Raw genomic sequence first — 17,939 nt, 5'->3', positions numbered from 1 at the left:
CACTTTGGCAACTCGAGGTTGGCCATGATGGGAATGTTTACACAGAGAAGTTGGCAAACACAACAGTCAGGGCTTTTTTTTAACGTATAATTTTATGTTATTTATTTTTGGCTGTGCTGGGTCTTCATTGCTGCACGGGTTTTTCTCTAGTTGCAGCAAGCGGAAGCTACTCTCTAGTTACCGTGCGTGGGCTTCTCATTGGCTTCTCTTGTTGCGGAGCACAGCCTCTAGGGTTCAAGGGCTTCCGTAGCTGTCGCTCCTGGGCTCTAGAGCACAGGTTCAATAGCTGTGGCAAACGGGCTTAGTTGCTTCTCAGTATATGGGATCTTCCTGGGTCAGGGATTGGACCCGTGTCTCCTGCATTGGCAGGCAAATTCTTCACCACTGAGCCACCAGGAAGCCCCATCAGGGCTTTTATTTTTCCTTCTGGAAAGCCACTTGCTGTTAGTCATTTGCCAACACACCACTAGCAAAAGGACCCCCTTACATATGAGGGAACGTTAGGATGCCTGAGGGACGTCCTTGGAACGCTGTAGAGCGGAAGCCCCAAGGCTTATGACAGAGAGGGCCAGGTCAGCACTTGGGCCCACCTTGCCAGAGCAGAGAACCCTAGTGCCCCCTCTCTGTTCCCGACACCCCCTGTAGGCCTCTGTGTCATTTTAGAATCTGAAATGAATGCAGATCTGAAGGGTAGTCTCTTGGCCAACATCAAAATGCTTATTCCCCCACTAAATGACCTTCCTGGATTGTCTGCTTGGCTGGCTTCCCCTCCCCCTCAGCCCTGAACAAGAAGGCCTTTCCCCAACTGCCCAGCCATTTGGATACCACTGAAAGGGTGGAGCAGGCTGCCTGCTTCTGGTGGGAGGTTACTTCCTGGTCCCATCTGTCCAGATAGGAGCCTGAAGTAGCTCCATAGAGGCAGAATTAAATTATTTCCTTACTCTTGTCTCTTCCTTCCAGGCAACATTTAAAGGCTGGATGGACATCATGTATGCAGCTGTAGACTCCAGGGGGGTAGGTTGTCACGCTGGTCTTTCTCCTTGAATCAGTCAAGGTTCCAAGCACCCAAGGTTCCCAGCTGCTTAGCCACCACGGAAACAGGGTCTGCAGCCCATAAGGGCCAGGTCTCTTGTGTCAGCCCAGAGTCAAGCCTCTCTGGAATGCCCTTGGCTGCCCCTGGGACATGGTTGTACAGTCTCCCGGGGACTCCCCAGATTCTCAGATATCTTGTGAATTGCATTCATTGTAATTTAGCTGAACCAAACTCCTACCCCCAGAGGATGGGGAGGGAGCATCAGAGACACAAATCAAGTTTCTCTGTGGTCCTGTCCCTGCCCCACATACATACACCAGCCACCATATCACACGGACAGCTGAAGGCTGAGAGATGCCCCCATATACTCACACCTGACAGTGGCCCAGGGGCAGGGCCAGTGCCGAGTCCAGTGTGCCTGCCCTCGCTGCCCTCACCTGCCACCACCCACCCTCCTCAACTCCATCCCCACCCGCCCCTCACACACACGCAGACCCACACCCCGTGTGGTGATGCTCCTCTGACACACCCAGCCAGCCCACCCCCTGTTCCTGCCTGCCTGACCTCCTGTCTGCTTTCTCCCTTCTAGTACGAGGAGCAGCCCCAGTGGGAATACAACCTCTACATGTATATCTATTTTGTCGTCTTCATCATCTTTGGGTCTTTCTTCACCCTGAACCTGTTCATCGGTGTCATCATTGACAACTTCAACCAACAGAAGAAAAAGATACGTCGAGCATGGTCTCCGCGGGCTGCAGGGCAGGGCTGGGTGCCAGGCACCTGGCGGCCTCGCTGGCTCCTGGCCCCATTCTTCCTTCCTGTTGGGGACTAAGCTCCCACTGGGATGGGGTGCGAGAGGGGTGTATCCATGATGTGACCTGCTTAGGCCTGTAAGTGTGTGACAAGGGGCCCCACGCCTGCCCTAGTCTGAGAGATGAGGCTCCTGAGAGAAGCTGGGGTGAGAGTTGGGACTATTCACCTGGCCCATGATCAGGGATCATGGGGGTGGGGGTGGGGAGCCACTGCACAGAGGCCTGGGTCTTCCCAGAGTTCCATCCTAGAAGGTACGATTGGGTGGCGGGCAAGCCAAGTGGGCAGAGGGAACTTCCAGGATGGCTGAGCTGGGCAGGAGAGAGGATGGAGGTCAGGGCTGCATTTGCAAGTCCCAAAGTCAGAGAGAGCTCAAGGTGAATGGGGAAAGGGACCCTGGAGAAGCAGGTCTGGGATGGTGGTTGAGGGGGAATCTCTGATGTAGGATAAGGCATACCTTTTTCCCCCAGGAGAGGAAGTGAGGAGGCGGGCCACCCTGGCACCCTCACCAAGGAGGCTAGATCCCCGAGAACCCCCAAACAAGGCTGGTGCCTGTCTCTCTGCACTTAGGGGGCCAGGACATCTTCATGACAGAGGAGCAGAAGAAGTACTACAATGCCATGAAGAAGTTGGGCTCCAAGAAGCCCCAGAAGCCCATCCCACGGCCCCTGGTGAGTCAGGCTCTCAATTTGGTGGGAGTGGGGAAGATCTGCCCAAAGTGGGCGCTGGGAAGCCCCCACACCACAAGACCAACTACTGGGGCCTCTTCACAGTCTTTTGGTGCAACCTGGGGCCCTTGGCCTGTCCAGGGAAGGAGGGACCTCCAGTCATGCACAGGGGCCTCAGTCTCATGGAGGTAGAGGGGAAGGCATGAGACAGCTGTGGGAGCCCAGGAACTTCTGAGTGAGGCCCCTCCTCCCCTACAGCGCTGCAGGCTTTCCCCGGGGAGGGCTGGGCAGCCCCTGTGTAACCTCATCCTTGTAACTCCTGTAGAGTCCTGACCTGTAGAGTCCCCAGGTGGCCGGGGCCTGGGGGTGGGTGGTGCTGGGTTCTCTGCTAGGCTGACTCCCTTGGCCAAATCAGGCCAACACACACCCATGTGTGTGTATGTGTGTGTGTGTGCTAGAGCAGGATGGGGGCAATACTTAGGTTACTCAGGTGAAAGTGTTATTCACTCAGTCATGTCCAACTCTTTGTGACCCCACAGACTGTAGCCCACCAGGCTCCTCTGTCCATGGGATTCTCCAGGCAAGAATACTGGAGTGGGTTGCCATTTCCTCCTCCAGGGGATCTTCCTGACCCAGGGATCTGACCCAGGGATCAAACCCAGGTCTCCTGCATTGCAGGCAGATTCTTTACCACTGAACCACCAGGGAAGCCCAGGTTATGCAGGTGATGGTACCTAAATCATTAGCTTGTAAGTGGCAACCCGTTTTTGCATCCAGTTCATCCATGTCATCTGACTCTTTCCTGTTCTCCATGCTCTGGTCTAGGTTAGAAGTGTGTGTGTGTTTTCAATTATTTATAATCATCTCTCTTCCCCAAAATGGGGCTCCCCTGGTGGATCAGATGGTAAAGAATCTGCCTGCAATGCGGGAGACCAGGGTTCAACCCCTGGGTTGGGAATATCCCCCAGAGAAGAGCATGGCAACCCACTCCAGTAGTCCTGCCTGGAGAATCCAATGGACAGAGGAGCCTGGCGGGCTACAGTTCATGAGGTTGCAAAGAGTCAGACATGATTGAGTGACTAACAGTTTCCCCAAAATAGTCTTACAATTCAAGACACATATATATATAGTCAATGGAATAAATAAAACAAATTCCATAGAAAGAATGAAGAAATTTTGTTAACCTGACGGCTGAGACAGTTTCTAGAGCTGAACTTTAGATCTGACCTTGAGCCTTCAGACAGTGGGAACAAAAAGAGAAGCTTGATGAACAATGGGCTGAGGAAACTTGGGGTAAGAGAAGTCCTTTCCTGAAGCGCCATGAGAGATGGCATCTGGGACAAGGAGCCCGGGGCTGGGCCTGGAAGCCCAGGGAGTTTTCAGCAGGGAACCAGGCTGGCCAGCCTCATGCCTTTTTCCTCTCCCCATGACAGTCTGCGGGCATTGGACGCCCCTGCCCCAGAGGGTGGAGTAGGAGGGTGGGTGGTCCGGGCTGAGAGGCAGCGAAGGAGGCCTGCTAGCCTGTCTGAGGCCCCTGCTGAGCGCGTCCTTTGGCCTTCCTTTCAGAACAAGTACCAGGGCTTCATATTCGACATTGTGACCAAGCAGGCCTTCGACGTCACCATCATGTTTCTCATCTGCTTAAACATGGTGACCATGATGGTGGAGACAGACGACCAGAGCCCTGAGAAGGTCAACATCTTGGCCAAGATCAACCTGCTGTTCGTAGGCATCTTCACAGGCGAGTGCATCTTCAAGATGGTTGCCCTGCGCCACTATTACTTCACCAACAGCTGGAACATCTTCGACTTCGTGGTCGTCATCCTCTCCATCGTGGGTGGGTATGCACGGCAGCTGGGCAGAGAAGGCCTCCCAGGCCAGGCGTCTCGCTCCCTCCAGCCCCTGATGTGTACTCAGTGCCAAGTACGCCAGCTTCCTGCATTCTTTGCTCCCTACAGTCCTTCCTACCCCCACCCCACAATCACACACACACATCTGGGAAGGCCACTCAGGCCAAGGGGCCAGCTTGGCAGAGGAGCCAACAGCCCCTCCTGGTCCCACCCTCCCTGAGGCCCTAGAACACAGCTCTCTGTTTGGAGAGCTTCAAGGGTGAGTCTAGAAAGGGAATGGGCCTTTGGGGGTTCCCCGCCTTCCCAAGGGAAAACCTTCAAGCCCAAGGAAGAGTCTCCAGAGTTGGGAGGCCGATGGGCCTCTAAAGTAGAAGTTAACCCTGGAGATGGACATTCTGGAGTTGAGAATCGCCACCTGGCCACCCTGGTGTGTGCCAGGCTTCTTCAGACATCACTTGCCTCATGCAATTCACCATATAAAGTCAGCACCAAGGCAGGGAAATCATTCAACTAGGGAGAAGCAGAGATAGGAATCCCACACAGTCTACTCAGGCTGATACAACAAAAATAGCAGACTGGGTAACTCACAAACAACAGAAATCTACTTCTCACAGATCTGGATGCTGGAAGTCCAAGAGGAAAGCACCAGCATGATCAGGTTTTCTGCTGAGGGTCCTTTTCCTGGCTCACAACCCACACCTTCTTGCTGTGTCCTCACAAACTGGAAGGGGCCAGGGAGCTCCCCGAGCCGCTTCTCTAAGGGCACTAAGCCCATTCATTCGCGCTCCACCCTCATGAAACTAAGCCCCTCCCATGGCCCACCTCCCAAGACCATCATCTTTGAGGGGGGGAATTTCAACAGAGGAACTCAGGGGCAGGCAGAAACATTGAGAATAGAGCACACGCCCGTATCTGTTTGACCTCAGAGCCTTCCTTCTTTAAAGAACAGTTTTATTAAGATATACTTTACATAACACAACACCCACCCTTTCAAGTGTACAATTCAGTACTTTTAAGTATAGTCACATGCCTGTGCAACCATCATTATGCTCTAATTTTAGAATATTTTCTTTACCCCCAAAAGAGACTCTGTACCCACTGAGCTCACCATTTTCTCTGTCCCTACCCGCTGGCAGCTCAGTTGGTAAAGAATCCGCCTGCATTGTAGGAGACCCTGGTTTGATTCCTGGGTCAGGTAGATCCACTGGAGAAGGGATAGGCTACCAACTCCAGTATTCTTGGACTTCCCTTGTGGCTCAGCTGGTAAAGAATCCACCCACAATGCAGGAGACCTGGGTTCGATCCCTGGGTTGGGAAGATCCCCTGGAGAAGGGAAAGGCTACCCACTCCAGTATTCTGGCCTGGAGAATTCCATGGAGTCAGTCTATACAGTCCATGGTCAGAACTATACAGTCCATGGAGTCAGAAAGAGCTGGACATGACTGAGCAACTTTCAGAGTCACAGCCAGGCACCCCCTGGCAGCCACTAATCTAAAATTTTGAGGGACTGCCAAACTATTTTCCAAAGTGACTGCACCACGTTACAATCCCAAATTCAATGTAGGAGGGTTCCAGTTACTCCATATCCTCACCAACACTTGTTCCTGTCTGTATTTTTTAATTACAGCCTTGCTAATTGGTATGGAGTGACATCTCATTGAGGTTTTGGTTTGCATTTCCCTGATGACTAATGATGATGACCATCTCTTCACGTGTTTATTGGTCATTTTCCTTGGTATATCTTGGTATATAACAGGAGAAGTATCTTGGAGGAATGTCTGTTCCAATCCTTTGCTCGATTTTTTAATTGACTTATTTGTGTTTTTATTGAGTTGTAAGAATTCTTTATATATTCCGGAGGGCAGTCCCTTATCAGATACACAATTTGCAGATATTTTCTCCCATTCTGTAGGTTGTCTTTTCACTTTCATGGTTGTCACCTCTTGAAGCACAGAGGTTTTAAGTCCAATGTATCAATACTTTCTTTTGTCACTTGTGTTCAGAGCCCAATCTGGACCCTGCCCCCACAGACCTCTGCTGTGGGATAACTGGCTTTCATCTTTCTGCCATGTATAGACTCTTCAGTGACTCAGAGGGAAAGGCAGGGGCCAAGAGAGGGGTTGCTGTGGCTATAGTGATGTGCAGATGCTTAGAAGCTAGGAGTGCGGTCAGGAAATTCTCCAGGAGGTCTCAGGCGGGGATGAGGGTGAGACCATGCCTGGTGGGACTAGAGAGGAGCTTTTCTCTAAAGCAGGTGTCAGGAGCTGGAACGGAGCCCTGAGGGACAGTCTCAAAGATTCCAGGAAGTGTAGACTATATTCAGGAACTACTGGTCCCAGAGCTTGTGTACCAGAGAGGCATGGTTAACAGCTCAACTTGGAGCCAGAGTGTCTGAGTCAAATCCCCACTTCTCACCGACTAGGTGGCAACTTGGATAAGTTACCTCACCTCTCAGTTTCCGCTTCTGGAAAATGAGGATGATAGTATCAGCTTACCTCCTAGGGTAACTGGAAGGGGTAAATGGATGTGTGAATTGCTCAGCCCAGTGCTTTATTGACAGCGAACACTTGACACATGTTAGTGAGTGACATTATTATTAGGTTGGTACAAAAGTAATTGCGGTTTTGGACTGTGAATTCTAAACCATTATAACTAGGCTTGAGTACATCTTTATTCATCAAAATAGGAGCCATTACAATCAACACATTTTTGCCAATGAGAAATGAGTGTTTATTCCTGTTGCACAAAAATCCATGCCTTGGGATTCAACGAACTCTTGGAAAGCATTTTCTGCCTCCTGCTGGTTGTGGAAGCGTTTTCCCTGCAAAAAGTTGTCGAGATGCTTGAAGAAGTGATAGTGGGTTGGTGAGAGGTCAGGTGAATATGGCGGATGAGGCAAAACTTCGCAGCCCAAATCGTTCAACTTTTGAAGTGTTGGTTGTTCAGTGTGTGGTTGAGCACTGTCATGGAGAAGAACTGGGCCCTTTCTGTTGACCAATGCTGGCTGTAGGTGTTGCATTTTTCAGTGCATCTCATTGATTTGCTGAGCATACTTCTCACATGTAATGGTTTTGCAGAGATTCCAAAAGCTGTAGTAGATCAGATGGGCAGCAGACCTCCAAACAGTGACCATGACCTTTTTTGGTATAAATTTGGCTTTGAAGAGTGCTTTGGAGTTTCTTCTTGGTCCAGCCACTGAGCTGGTCATCACTGGTTGTGATATATAATCCAGTTTTCGTCGCACACCACAATCTGATTAAGAAATGGTTCATTGTTGTTGCATAGAATAAGAGAAAATGACATTTCAAAAGGATGATTTTTTTTATTTGAGGTCAACTTAAGAGGCACCCACTTATCGAGCTGTTTCACCTTTCCAATTTGCTTCAATGTTGAAAGACTGTAGACTGGTCAGCATTGAGTTTTGGCAGCTTCTCATGTGAGGATCAGCTTCAATGATCCTCTCAATTGGTCGTTGTCAACTTCCAATAGCCAGCCACTGTGCTCCTCATCTTCAAGGCTATCATGTCCTTTGCAAAACTTCTTGAACCACCACTGCACTGTACATTTGTTAGCAGCTCCTGAGCCAAATGTATTGTTGATGTTGCAAGTTATCTGTGCTGTTTTACAACCCATTTTGAACTCAAAAAAGAAAATCGCTCAAACATGTTTTTTGTCTAACATCATCTCCATAGTCTAAAATAAACATAAAATAAACAGCAGGTAATAAGTCATTAGCAAAAAAAAAAAAAAGCAAGAAATGCACATTAAAATGATGTAGAACCTAGCCACATTTATTTAAAATGTATTCCAATATCAAATGGCAAATTTCAACAATACAAAAACCACAATTTCTTTTGCACCAACCTAATATATGAGAAGTCTGGAAAGTTAACTTGGGCCAATAGGAGGCAAGTATATTCCATTCTTTCTTCTATAACTTACATCCATGCTCCTTGAAACTTCAAACCCAGCGTAGTCAGTAGAGTCGGGGTAGGCAGGCCTTGCAGCTAGCAGGGGTGGGAAGGTCACAGGAAGCACCTCAGAGAGGCTGAGTTGTGACAGGTGAGGTGTGAGGAGTGCGCCAACGGCCTGGCCAGTGCCTCTTGTATTTCAGTGTGCACACGAACCACCTGGACTTGTTAAAACACAGGGGGTCTGGGGCGGAGCTGAGATTCTGCATTTCTGATGAGTGCCCAGGAAATCCCAAGGCTGTTGGTCCTCAGACCACACTCTGAGCATCAAGGAGCTAAAAGTTCTAGAGTTCTGGTCCAAGCTAGGCATCAGGGATGCTGAGCAAGTCCGCTGAGGCCCCCGAACCGCAATCTGGATAATGGGCCTAGTATGGCTGTACTGTGCAGGTAGGCTCAGGAGACTGAGGAGCTGAGGGCTGAGAAGACACTTTGCAAAGGATGCAGGAACTGTGGGTCCTTTTCTGGACCATAAATGCAGAAACGGAGACTCAGGTGGGTGAAGGCAGGGTCCTTCCAGGCCCCAGGTGACCCAGGCCTCCACTCCCAGGCTCCTTGCTGTGCAGAGACCCCTCCCAGAGAAGCTGGGCTGGAGGGAGGACAGTGATGCCATCGGTAGCCACAGTCTCCGCTGTTTCCCGCAGGCACTGTGCTCTCAGACATCATCCAGAAGTACTTCTTCTCCCCGACGCTCTTCCGCGTCATCCGCCTGGCCCGCATCGGCCGCATCCTCAGGCTGATCCGCGGGGCCAAGGGCATCCGCACGCTGCTCTTCGCCCTCATGATGTCCCTGCCCGCCCTCTTCAACATCGGGCTGCTGCTCTTCCTCGTCATGTTCATCTACTCCATCTTCGGCATGGCCAACTTCGCCTACGTCAAGTGGGAGGCCGGCATCGACGACATGTTCAACTTCCAGACCTTCGCCAACAGCATGCTGTGCCTCTTCCAGATCACCACGTCGGCGGGCTGGGACGGGCTCCTCAGCCCCATCCTCAACACGGGGCCCCCCTACTGCGACCCCAACCTGCCCAACAGCAACGGCTCCCGGGGCAACTGCGGGAGCCCCGCAGTGGGCATCCTCTTCTTCACCACCTACATCATCATCTCCTTCCTCATCGTGGTCAACATGTACATCGCCATCATCCTGGAGAACTTCAGCGTGGCCACGGAGGAGAGCACGGAGCCCCTGAGTGAGGACGACTTTGACATGTTCTACGAGATCTGGGAGAAGTTCGACCCGGAGGCCACCCAGTTCATCGAGTATTCAGCCCTGTCCGACTTCGCTGACGCCCTGTCGGAGCCGCTCCGGATCCCCAAGCCCAACCAGATAAGCCTCATCAATATGGACCTGCCCATGGTGAGCGGGGACCGCATCCACTGCATGGACATCCTCTTTGCCTTCACCAAGAGGGTCCTGGGCGAATCTGGGGAGATGGACGCCCTGAAGATCCAGATGGAGGAGAAGTTCATGGCGGCCAACCCGTCCAAGATCTCCTACGAGCCCATCACCACCACGCTGCGGCGGAAGCACGAGGAGGTGTCGGCCACGATCATCCAGCGGGCCTTCCGCCGGCACCTGCTGCAGCGCTCGGTCAAGCAGGCCTCCTTCCTCTACCGCCGGCAGGCGGGCAGCAGCGGCCTCTCGGACGAGGACGCCCCGGAGCAGGAGGGCCTCATCGCCTACATGATGAATGAGAACTTCTCCCGCCGCCCCGGCCCGCCCGGCAGCTCCTCCGTCTCCTCCACGTCCTTCCCGCCCTCCTACGACAGCGTCACCAGGGCCACCAGCGACAACCCCCAGGTGCGGGCGTCTGACTACAGCCCTAGCGAGGATCTCGCCGACTTCCCCCCAACCCCCGACAGGGACCGCGAGTCAGTCGTGTGAGCGCAGCCCAGGGAGGGGGGCGCCTGCGCAGAGCATCGTGGCAAACCCAAGGGCAGCCGCTGGGCCGTCCGACCTTTGCTTTGGGCTTCGGGAGTGAGAGAGGAGCCTCGCCCTGTGGACCGACCAGGCAGTCCTGTGCACCGCGCCGATGGCTGGGAGCACTTGGCCGAGCTGTCCGTCTGGGGTTACCAGTCCTGGGGGCCGGGTCTGGTCCGGCAGCGCCCTGGGGCTCTGACCACCACCTCCGTCCCAGCTGCTGAGACAAAACGCGAAACCAAGACTATGTTGTGAATGGGCTTTCATACATTTATTATATTTGATATTTTTTTACCTGAGCAAAGAACTAACTTTTTTTTTTTTTCATGGATGGATCGGCAGCGATTCACACTGCCTCTTCCTAACTCGGAACAAGAGTGTCTGTGGAGTTGCTGGGGCCCTGCTGTCAATGCAAAAGTGAGATCCCGTGTGGGTCCCACGGGCCTTCACTGCCTAGGGGCGGGCAGAAAGGGGGTCCCCCGCCGCTTGGGCTGAGGTTCCAGGAGGGCTGAACCCCTTCCCATACAGATGTGCGCGCGCACTCACACTCACCGAGGCCAGACACAAGCCACATGTGGCCTGGACTCCCCAAGGCGAGCGGCACCCCCCAGGTGGGATTCTTGTCAGCCAGGGCTCACTCATTGCCCCATTTCCCCTGTATGTTTATGCAGGCCACCCTGGAGTCAGGCCTATAAATACAACAAGCTTCCAGAAGAGAGCGGCCCGGCTCCCAGGGCTTGTCCTCGGCACTGACGTTGCCTTTCTTCCCTGTAGAGCTTGGCCTCTGTTAGAGTATTAACATTAAGGGAAGGGCCTGAGGGAGGCACATACGTCCTGCCACCCAGCTTGTCCGTGCTGCCCAGCCTGGCTGGCCCTGCCCCAGCAAGAGAAGGCTGAGCCCGTGGGGTTGGGGTGAAGAACCCACTCCACAGCCCCCAGCACGGTGCCCTCCAGCCCGCGTGGAGAATGGAATCCGCTGTTATCACCCAGGCTCTGTCTCCAGACCTTTCTGCCTCTGCCCAGGGCTGAGGGGGTGCCCGTGTGGACCCCAGCTTCTCTCCAGCTGCGGCAGCACAGGAGTGGGGAGGGCTACCCAGGCCGCGTGCACGGAAGGGGCTGCAGGACGCTCAGGAGGGGAATGGACCCCAGGTCTCCTGGGAAGGGGAGTCGAGTGACCCTGGACCAGCGCCCCCCTCCCCGCCCGTTCAGCCCGGAGTCCCGGTGGCAGCGCACTCGGGACCTCCTGGGGCAGGGTCCAGGCTGCCCACGGGTCTTGTGAGCAGGCCTTTTCAGGGAAAAATACTTTTTCTAGTCCGATTACCACCACCCTCCCCACCCCCCACCCCCTCCCCCCTCGCCCCACGCCCCCTCCCCGCCACAGGGCCTCTTCAGCTGCTGACAATCCTACTGAGCATATGCAAATCTTTCAATGTAGAGAACTGTCACCCTGAGAGTGACAGTGGTGGCTGGTGGAGGCTGTGCAGGCAGGGGCTCGGCTGCCCAAGTCCACTCTCCAGCAAAGCCGCCCTCCACCCGGCGGCCACCTCACAGGCCGCCTCTCGGGGCAGCCCCGGAAGCCAGAAGCTGGCTGTCCTAACCTACCTCGCCGAGCCGTCGGGGGGCCGGCTGTGGGGAGCTGAGGGGGAACCGCCAGCGGCGAGTCAAGTATTACCGTTCCTTCCCGTCACTCGAGTTCGCTTGGTGGCAGCCCCAGCCGCCCCCCTGCCCCGTCCCCAGTGATTTCTCTTCTCTCATGTTCCCTTGAAGTCTGGCGTGGGACATGGTTTTAACTGTCCCAGCACCACTTCTCTGAGTGGAAATCTTATTTTTGTAGCTCTCTGTGCTGTGCTCTCAAGGCTGGGAGAGGTGTGTGCCCTCCGCGACGCCTGGCACCCTGCATGGGCAGGGAGGCCGGCCGGGCTGCAGGCCCGGCTGACTGGAAGGAGGCTGGGGTTGTGTGTGTGGGGACAGCCCGGGAGCCTGAGGCGGCTGCCGGGCCGGCCACTGACTGCAGCCCGTGTGGCCGAGGGCGGGGCCGAGCTAGACCGACTCCTTAGCTTGTACGTGTCTCTCATTGCTTTTTTCCAGAACTGCATAGTGACCAGCAGAGTGGGAGCAGGAGGGGAGGACACAGGAGGGAGGGAGAAGCACCAAGCGCCAGCCGTTGTCTGAACCACCCAAGCACTTCTCACCAAACTTCGTGCATAAATAAGATGCATATTTTTAAAACAAACCAATAAATGGCTTACATGACCTGGTCTGGACTCGGTCCATTTTTTTTTTTTTTAAGTATAGTTGATTTACAAATTGATAATATTGTGTTAGTTTCTGGTGTACAGAAAAGTGATTCAGTTGCACGTACACACATATATTTCAGGCGGGGGACAGATACCTGTAAAGTTGGTGTGTAAAGAGACATGACCCCCAATGTCATCACAACCAGCCTTTGTTTTTGCCTCTCCCTGTCCCCTTCAACTTTATTCAGTGGAGATAAACTTCCTTGACCCCAGATGAAAACCAGGCCAGCCCTGGGGCTTTTCCACTCAATTCTTGGTGAAACAGCAGCCTTCAGCCACCCTGCGTTGTAAATACCACCTTAGCTTCCTTCTGAGCATGTCCAGTCCCATGACAGCCAGAGATGGGGTGGCTGGACAGGCACCATGCGGGCATCTTCAGGCTTGCGGGGCCTTCTCCCGGTGGTCTCCCAGCCCTGGGGATGCACTCTTCCGGGTGCCCCGTGACCCCTTCTTTGCCCATGGGTACCCGTGGGTCCGTTCAGCCTCTTCCTGCCAAGCCCCTGGGCTCCCCCAGTAGCCCTGAGGTGGCGGCTCACACAGGCCCTCTCCGCCTGCTGCCTCTGCCCCACCCACACTGGCCCGCCGCCCGGTCCTGGCAGCCCCGCGCTCCACAGCCACCACCAGAGCAGCTGGCCCACAACCCTGCACCCAGATCCCAGAGCTGGACTCAGATCCCTGTCACTGGTCCACCTGAGTTTTCTCAGCCCCAGGGGGGCCCAGTCCTCACTTGGAAAACAAACTTACGGTCACCAAAGGGGAAAGGTGGGGGTGGGGAAGGATAAATTAAGAATCGAGGATTAACCTAGACACACTACTGGGCTTCCCTGGTCGCTCAGATGGTAAAGAATCCACCTGCAACGTGGGGAACCCGGGTTTGATCCCCGGGTTGGGAAGATTCCCCTGGAGGAGGGCATGGCAACCCACTCCAGTATTCTTGCCTGGAGAATCCCCATGGACAGAGGAGCTGGTGGGCTACAGTCCATGGGGTCGCAAAGACTCAGACACGACTGAGTGACTCAGCACAGCACACTACTGTATATAAAATAGATGATCCACAGGGACCTGCCATAGAGCACAGGGAACTTTACCCAATACTCTGTATTAGCCTATATGAGCGAAGGATCTGACCAAGAATGGAGGTATGCACAAGTATAAACTGAATCACTTTGCTCTACACCTGCAACTAACAATAACCTAACGCAACACTGTAAATCACCTACCCCTCCCACAGAAGACACTGGCCTGGGAGGTGGCAGGCTGATCCAGAGGGAGGCAAGAGGGGGCCTTGCGGTCATGCACCACTGCAGCTGTCACCCGGCCGCCCTGAGGCGAGGCAGGGGTCCAGGCTCCACGAGGGACAGACGCCGGCTCCTGTGTCAGAGGGAAGGCATGCGGCCCGGGATCTCAGCCCTTGGCAGGGACAGAGATGCTCCTGGACAGACGTCAGCTCTCAGCCTGGGGCCGCGGCCCTGGCAGCTCCCTGCCCCGTGCCGGCCGCTCTTCCGCCTCAGCCCTGATGGCCACGGGACTCGGTGCCCGGAGGCTGGGAGGGGCAGGGAGACAGCCAGGCACTCAGTCCTCCAGGTGGAGATGGAGCGGGCAGCGGCCGAGAGCCAGGAGACGCCAAAGGCCACCTCTCCTGGGCTGGGGGTGCCACGGGACTGGACACCCTTCAGCGCTCTGTCCTGTGTGTGTGGGCTCCCTAAGGGCTGGGGAAGGCCAAGCCAGCACTTCCTACCACCCTCTCCAGCCCGGCCCGTGCCTGGCACAGACAGGAGCCCAGGGACGTTAAAACAAGAGACACCCCACCAACACAGCTCTTCAGTACCCACAAGGTTCGCCTGGACCCTCTCCTCCATTTGAACCCTTCCCGCCTTTCTGTCCTATGCGACCCTTGGCCCCGCTTCTCAGCCACATTTCTACCTTCCATTCCTTATTCTTCTGGAAGGAGGTCACCTACATGGAGGGCATGGGCAGATTCACACACAGGGTAGCCTTAAGACACAGTAGCCAGTGTCCGTGTGGAGGAGGGGGCAGGTGTGCCCACAGGGAGATGCCTGAAATCCTAAGACTGAACCTCAGGCTTCCTGTCCCAACCACCATGGACCACGATCCTTGGGATGGGGAGGCAGACAGAGCAGGGGTGGGGGACAAGGGCCTTGGTTTAGAAATGACACTCAAAGCCTGGCAGCTGCCACCCTCTGTCTGGGGGGGACCCCAAGAGGCCCCCACCCGAGGCACCTCTCTCCTGGGGGTGTCCCAAGTCAGCGTAAATGGCAGAGGAGGGGGCTGGGCCAGCCCAAACCCAGCACGTACAATCACCGCTCTCCCAAGTACTTCCTCCCATGCCAGCTCACGGGGCTGGCATCCACGGTCAGCTGCCAGGCACCTGCTGCCGGAGAGAAAAGGCCCATCACCCCAGCCTCCATGGCAGCATGAGCCAGCTCGGGTTCCAGAGAGGCATGCAAGTCGCAACAGAGCCCCCTTCCCCGGATGTGGGCCGAGCGGCGGCGGTCCATCCCGTCCTCCTGCCCCGCCGTCCTCTGTGTCTGGCCGCCGTGGGCTGAGCCTGCCTCCAGGATTTGCTCTTGGAGCCGTGTCTCCTGGGGACCATCTGTCTGCCACTCACCCTCTCGGGCTGCACTTCCTGGACAGCCAGGGGCCAGGCTGCTTCTGCGTGTGGGGCCAAGGGAGGTTCTGCAAGGACAGAGGGCAGGGAGGGCTTGACCAAGAGGAGAGGCCAGCTCGATGGAGATAATTGGGCCTCCTGTATCCTGTATCAATCCATCACATTTATAGCCTTCCCTCCAGACAGGAGACAACGAGGAAATGACAAAAGCCAATAAGGCCAATAAATGAAGGGTAATGGAATAACCAGTATGTGCAGCCCTGAGCCCCAGAGCCTGGAGCAGGCTGAGCCCCTCCCCTCCCCTCTCCTCCCCACCCCCCTACCCGCCCACCGCCGGTCTCTGTCCTGACTTCAGCCACAGGCCCCCGAGGGACAGGCGAAACCAGTCAACAGCCTCCACGGGGGTGTCCGGCTGGAGATCCGCTACTCAGTTCCAGCTGGCGTCCTCCCCGCCTCCTCTCTCTGTCTCTCTCACACCCCACATCCAATCCCGCAGGAAATCCTGTTGGCTCTGCCTTCAGAATACATCCCAAGTCTGACCACTTCTCAACACCTCCACGGCCACCATTGCTGGTCTGAGCCACACTGCCTCTCGCCTGGAATCTCCCGAAGGCCTCCTGCTTGGTCCTGGGCCCAGCCCATTCTCAACACAGCAGCCAGTGGGGTCTATTAAAAGTCATGCTATTGGCTCAGGCTGCTGCTTCACACAGAACCCCAGTGGCCCCCAGCCCACCCAGAGAACAGACAATGTTTTCTATCAACTAGTCAAGAATTTACATGACATATCCAGTTCCTCTTTTTTTTTTTTTTTTGAGGGATCTTCGGAGAAGGCAATGGCACCCCACTCCAGTACTCTTGCCTAGAAAATCCCATGGATGGAGGAGCCTGGTAGGCTGCAGGCCACGGGGTCGCGAAGAGTCGGACATGACTGAGCGACTTCCCTTTCACTTTTCCTTTCATGCATTGGAGAAGGAAATGGCAACCCACTCCAGTGTTCTTGCCTGGAGAATCCCAGGGACGGAGGAGCCTGGTGGGCTACCGTCTATGGGGTCGCACAGAATCGGACAGAACTGACGTGACTTAGCAGCAGCAGCAGAGGGATCTTCACTCTCTGCTTGAGTTGTTTACAAAACGAAATAGGGGCTGAGGTCTGACAGCGCTGCCATTTCACTGTTGAGGACACTTGGATACCTTGCAGGGTCCAGGCTCCCGAAAGGCAGTTGTTGTTTAGTCACTAAGTCATGTCCAACTCTTTGCAACCCCATGGACTGTAGCCCACCAGTTCCTCTGTCCCTGGGATTTTCCAGGCAAGAATACTGGAGTGGGCTGCCATTTCCTTCTCCAATGCATGAAAGTGAAAAGTGAAAGTGAAGTTGCTCAGTCGTGTCTGACTCTTAGCGACCCCATGGACTGCAGCCTACCAGGCTCCCCCATCCATGGGATTTTCCAGGCAAGAGTACTGGAGTGGGGTGCCATTGCCTTCTCCCCAGAAGGCAGCACCAGTCCTCAAAGACATGGGGAGCTGAATGGGTGAGCCCCACTTTGACTCTTCTCTAGGGGACATTTCTGTGGATAAATAATCATAGTCTCCAGTCAAGAGCACAAGCCCAGTTCAGCGCCTCCCAAAAGTGGCCTCACTCCACACTGAAGCCAGCCTTCCCCCCAAGAAACACAGGGGAGCCCTGCCACCACCACTGACTTCTGTTTCCCCAATCATCTCATTTCAGAAGCCCCTGGCCCAGGGCCTTTACTGTGGCCACTCCATTCCACTACAACTTCCTTCCCTCCCCATCTCAGGAAGCAGCAGGTGGATACTGGGTCCTTCTGGGAACTGACACAGTTCCTCCAGAAGCCAGCTTTGCATACCTCGGATTTCAGAGAGAGGAAGCCTTGGATCTTGTCTTGAAACAGTTAACTAACTTCAAGTGAGGGACCGGGAATACCCACTCATCCAACGCTTGCATAACTAACAAAGCCAGCCAAGTGGCCTTCACTGGACTCCGGGTACTTTCTTTTGAAGCCTGTACCTGCTCCCTGTGGACATGGCAAGTGGGCTGTGCTAGGCGTGTAACCATTCCTGCTGGTCCCCCGAGCCTTGCGGAGGCTCCAACAGCACCCCAGCCCTAACCTCAGCACAGGCTGTGTGCTTTCCGTGCAGGAAAAAGGAACGTTTCCAGGTGGAAATCTTCCAAATGTGTCTTCCCCAATCACCCTGTCACCAGATTGTTCTAAGCAAAAACTTTCTCGTAAATTATCTTTGCCTTTGACTGTTCACACACAAAGGTCGCATAGTTGTCTGCCTCTGGTATCACACACGTAGCTGGGGAGATGGTTTCAGAGGTTCCCACAGCTGGAATCTCCAGAGGAATTCTGACCAAGAAAGGGAACATGAGGTCATGATGAAGAGGGAGAGAAGGTGGGGAGGACTCAGACAGCTAGAGAGGGGAGGGACTCTATCCAGCCCACCTTGCCCCTCCCATCTCCAAGCTGCCGTTTCTTTGGTGTTGCTCCCACCACCGCATCCAAATGAACAAATGATAAAATGCTCAACGAGGAACAATAATACAGTGGTATCAATGAGCACACATAGCACCTGAGTCTTGCTTCCTAAATACTATTCTGGGGACTTCCCTGGTGGTCCAGAGGCTAAGACACCGAACTCCCAGCGCAGGGGGCCTGGGTTTGATCTCTGGTCAGGGAGCTAGGTCCCACATGCCACAACTAAGAGTTTGCATGCTGCAACTAAGACCCAGCACAACTACA

General features: G+C 54.5%; 1 protein-coding gene across 8 annotated transcripts in view; it reads left to right on the top strand.

The window, feature by feature from the left end:
* SCN5A (sodium voltage-gated channel alpha subunit 5) overlaps positions 1–12,503 on the top strand; it is a 101,247-nt gene extending 88,744 nt beyond the window's left edge. For all 8 annotated transcript variants that reach the window (XM_043885572.1, XM_043885569.1, XM_043885565.1 and 5 more), the window contains 5 exons: positions 961–1,014; positions 1,623–1,760; positions 2,410–2,514; positions 4,078–4,348; positions 8,974–12,503. In XM_043885572.1, coding sequence (XP_043741507.1) covers positions 961–1,014; positions 1,623–1,760; positions 2,410–2,514; positions 4,078–4,348; positions 8,974–10,214 — 1,809 coding nt within the window. In that variant the 3' untranslated portion in view covers positions 10,215–12,503. The remainder of the gene's footprint in view (positions 1–960; positions 1,015–1,622; positions 1,761–2,409; positions 2,515–4,077; positions 4,349–8,973) is intronic.
* Positions 12,504–17,939: the final 5,436 nt, after the last annotated feature.

Source organism: Cervus elaphus, chromosome 24, assembly GCF_910594005.1.
Source record: "Cervus elaphus chromosome 24, mCerEla1.1, whole genome shotgun sequence".
NCBI classification, from domain to species: domain Eukaryota; kingdom Metazoa; phylum Chordata; class Mammalia; order Artiodactyla; family Cervidae; genus Cervus; species Cervus elaphus.
This window is presented reverse-complemented; position numbering and strand designations above follow the sequence as displayed.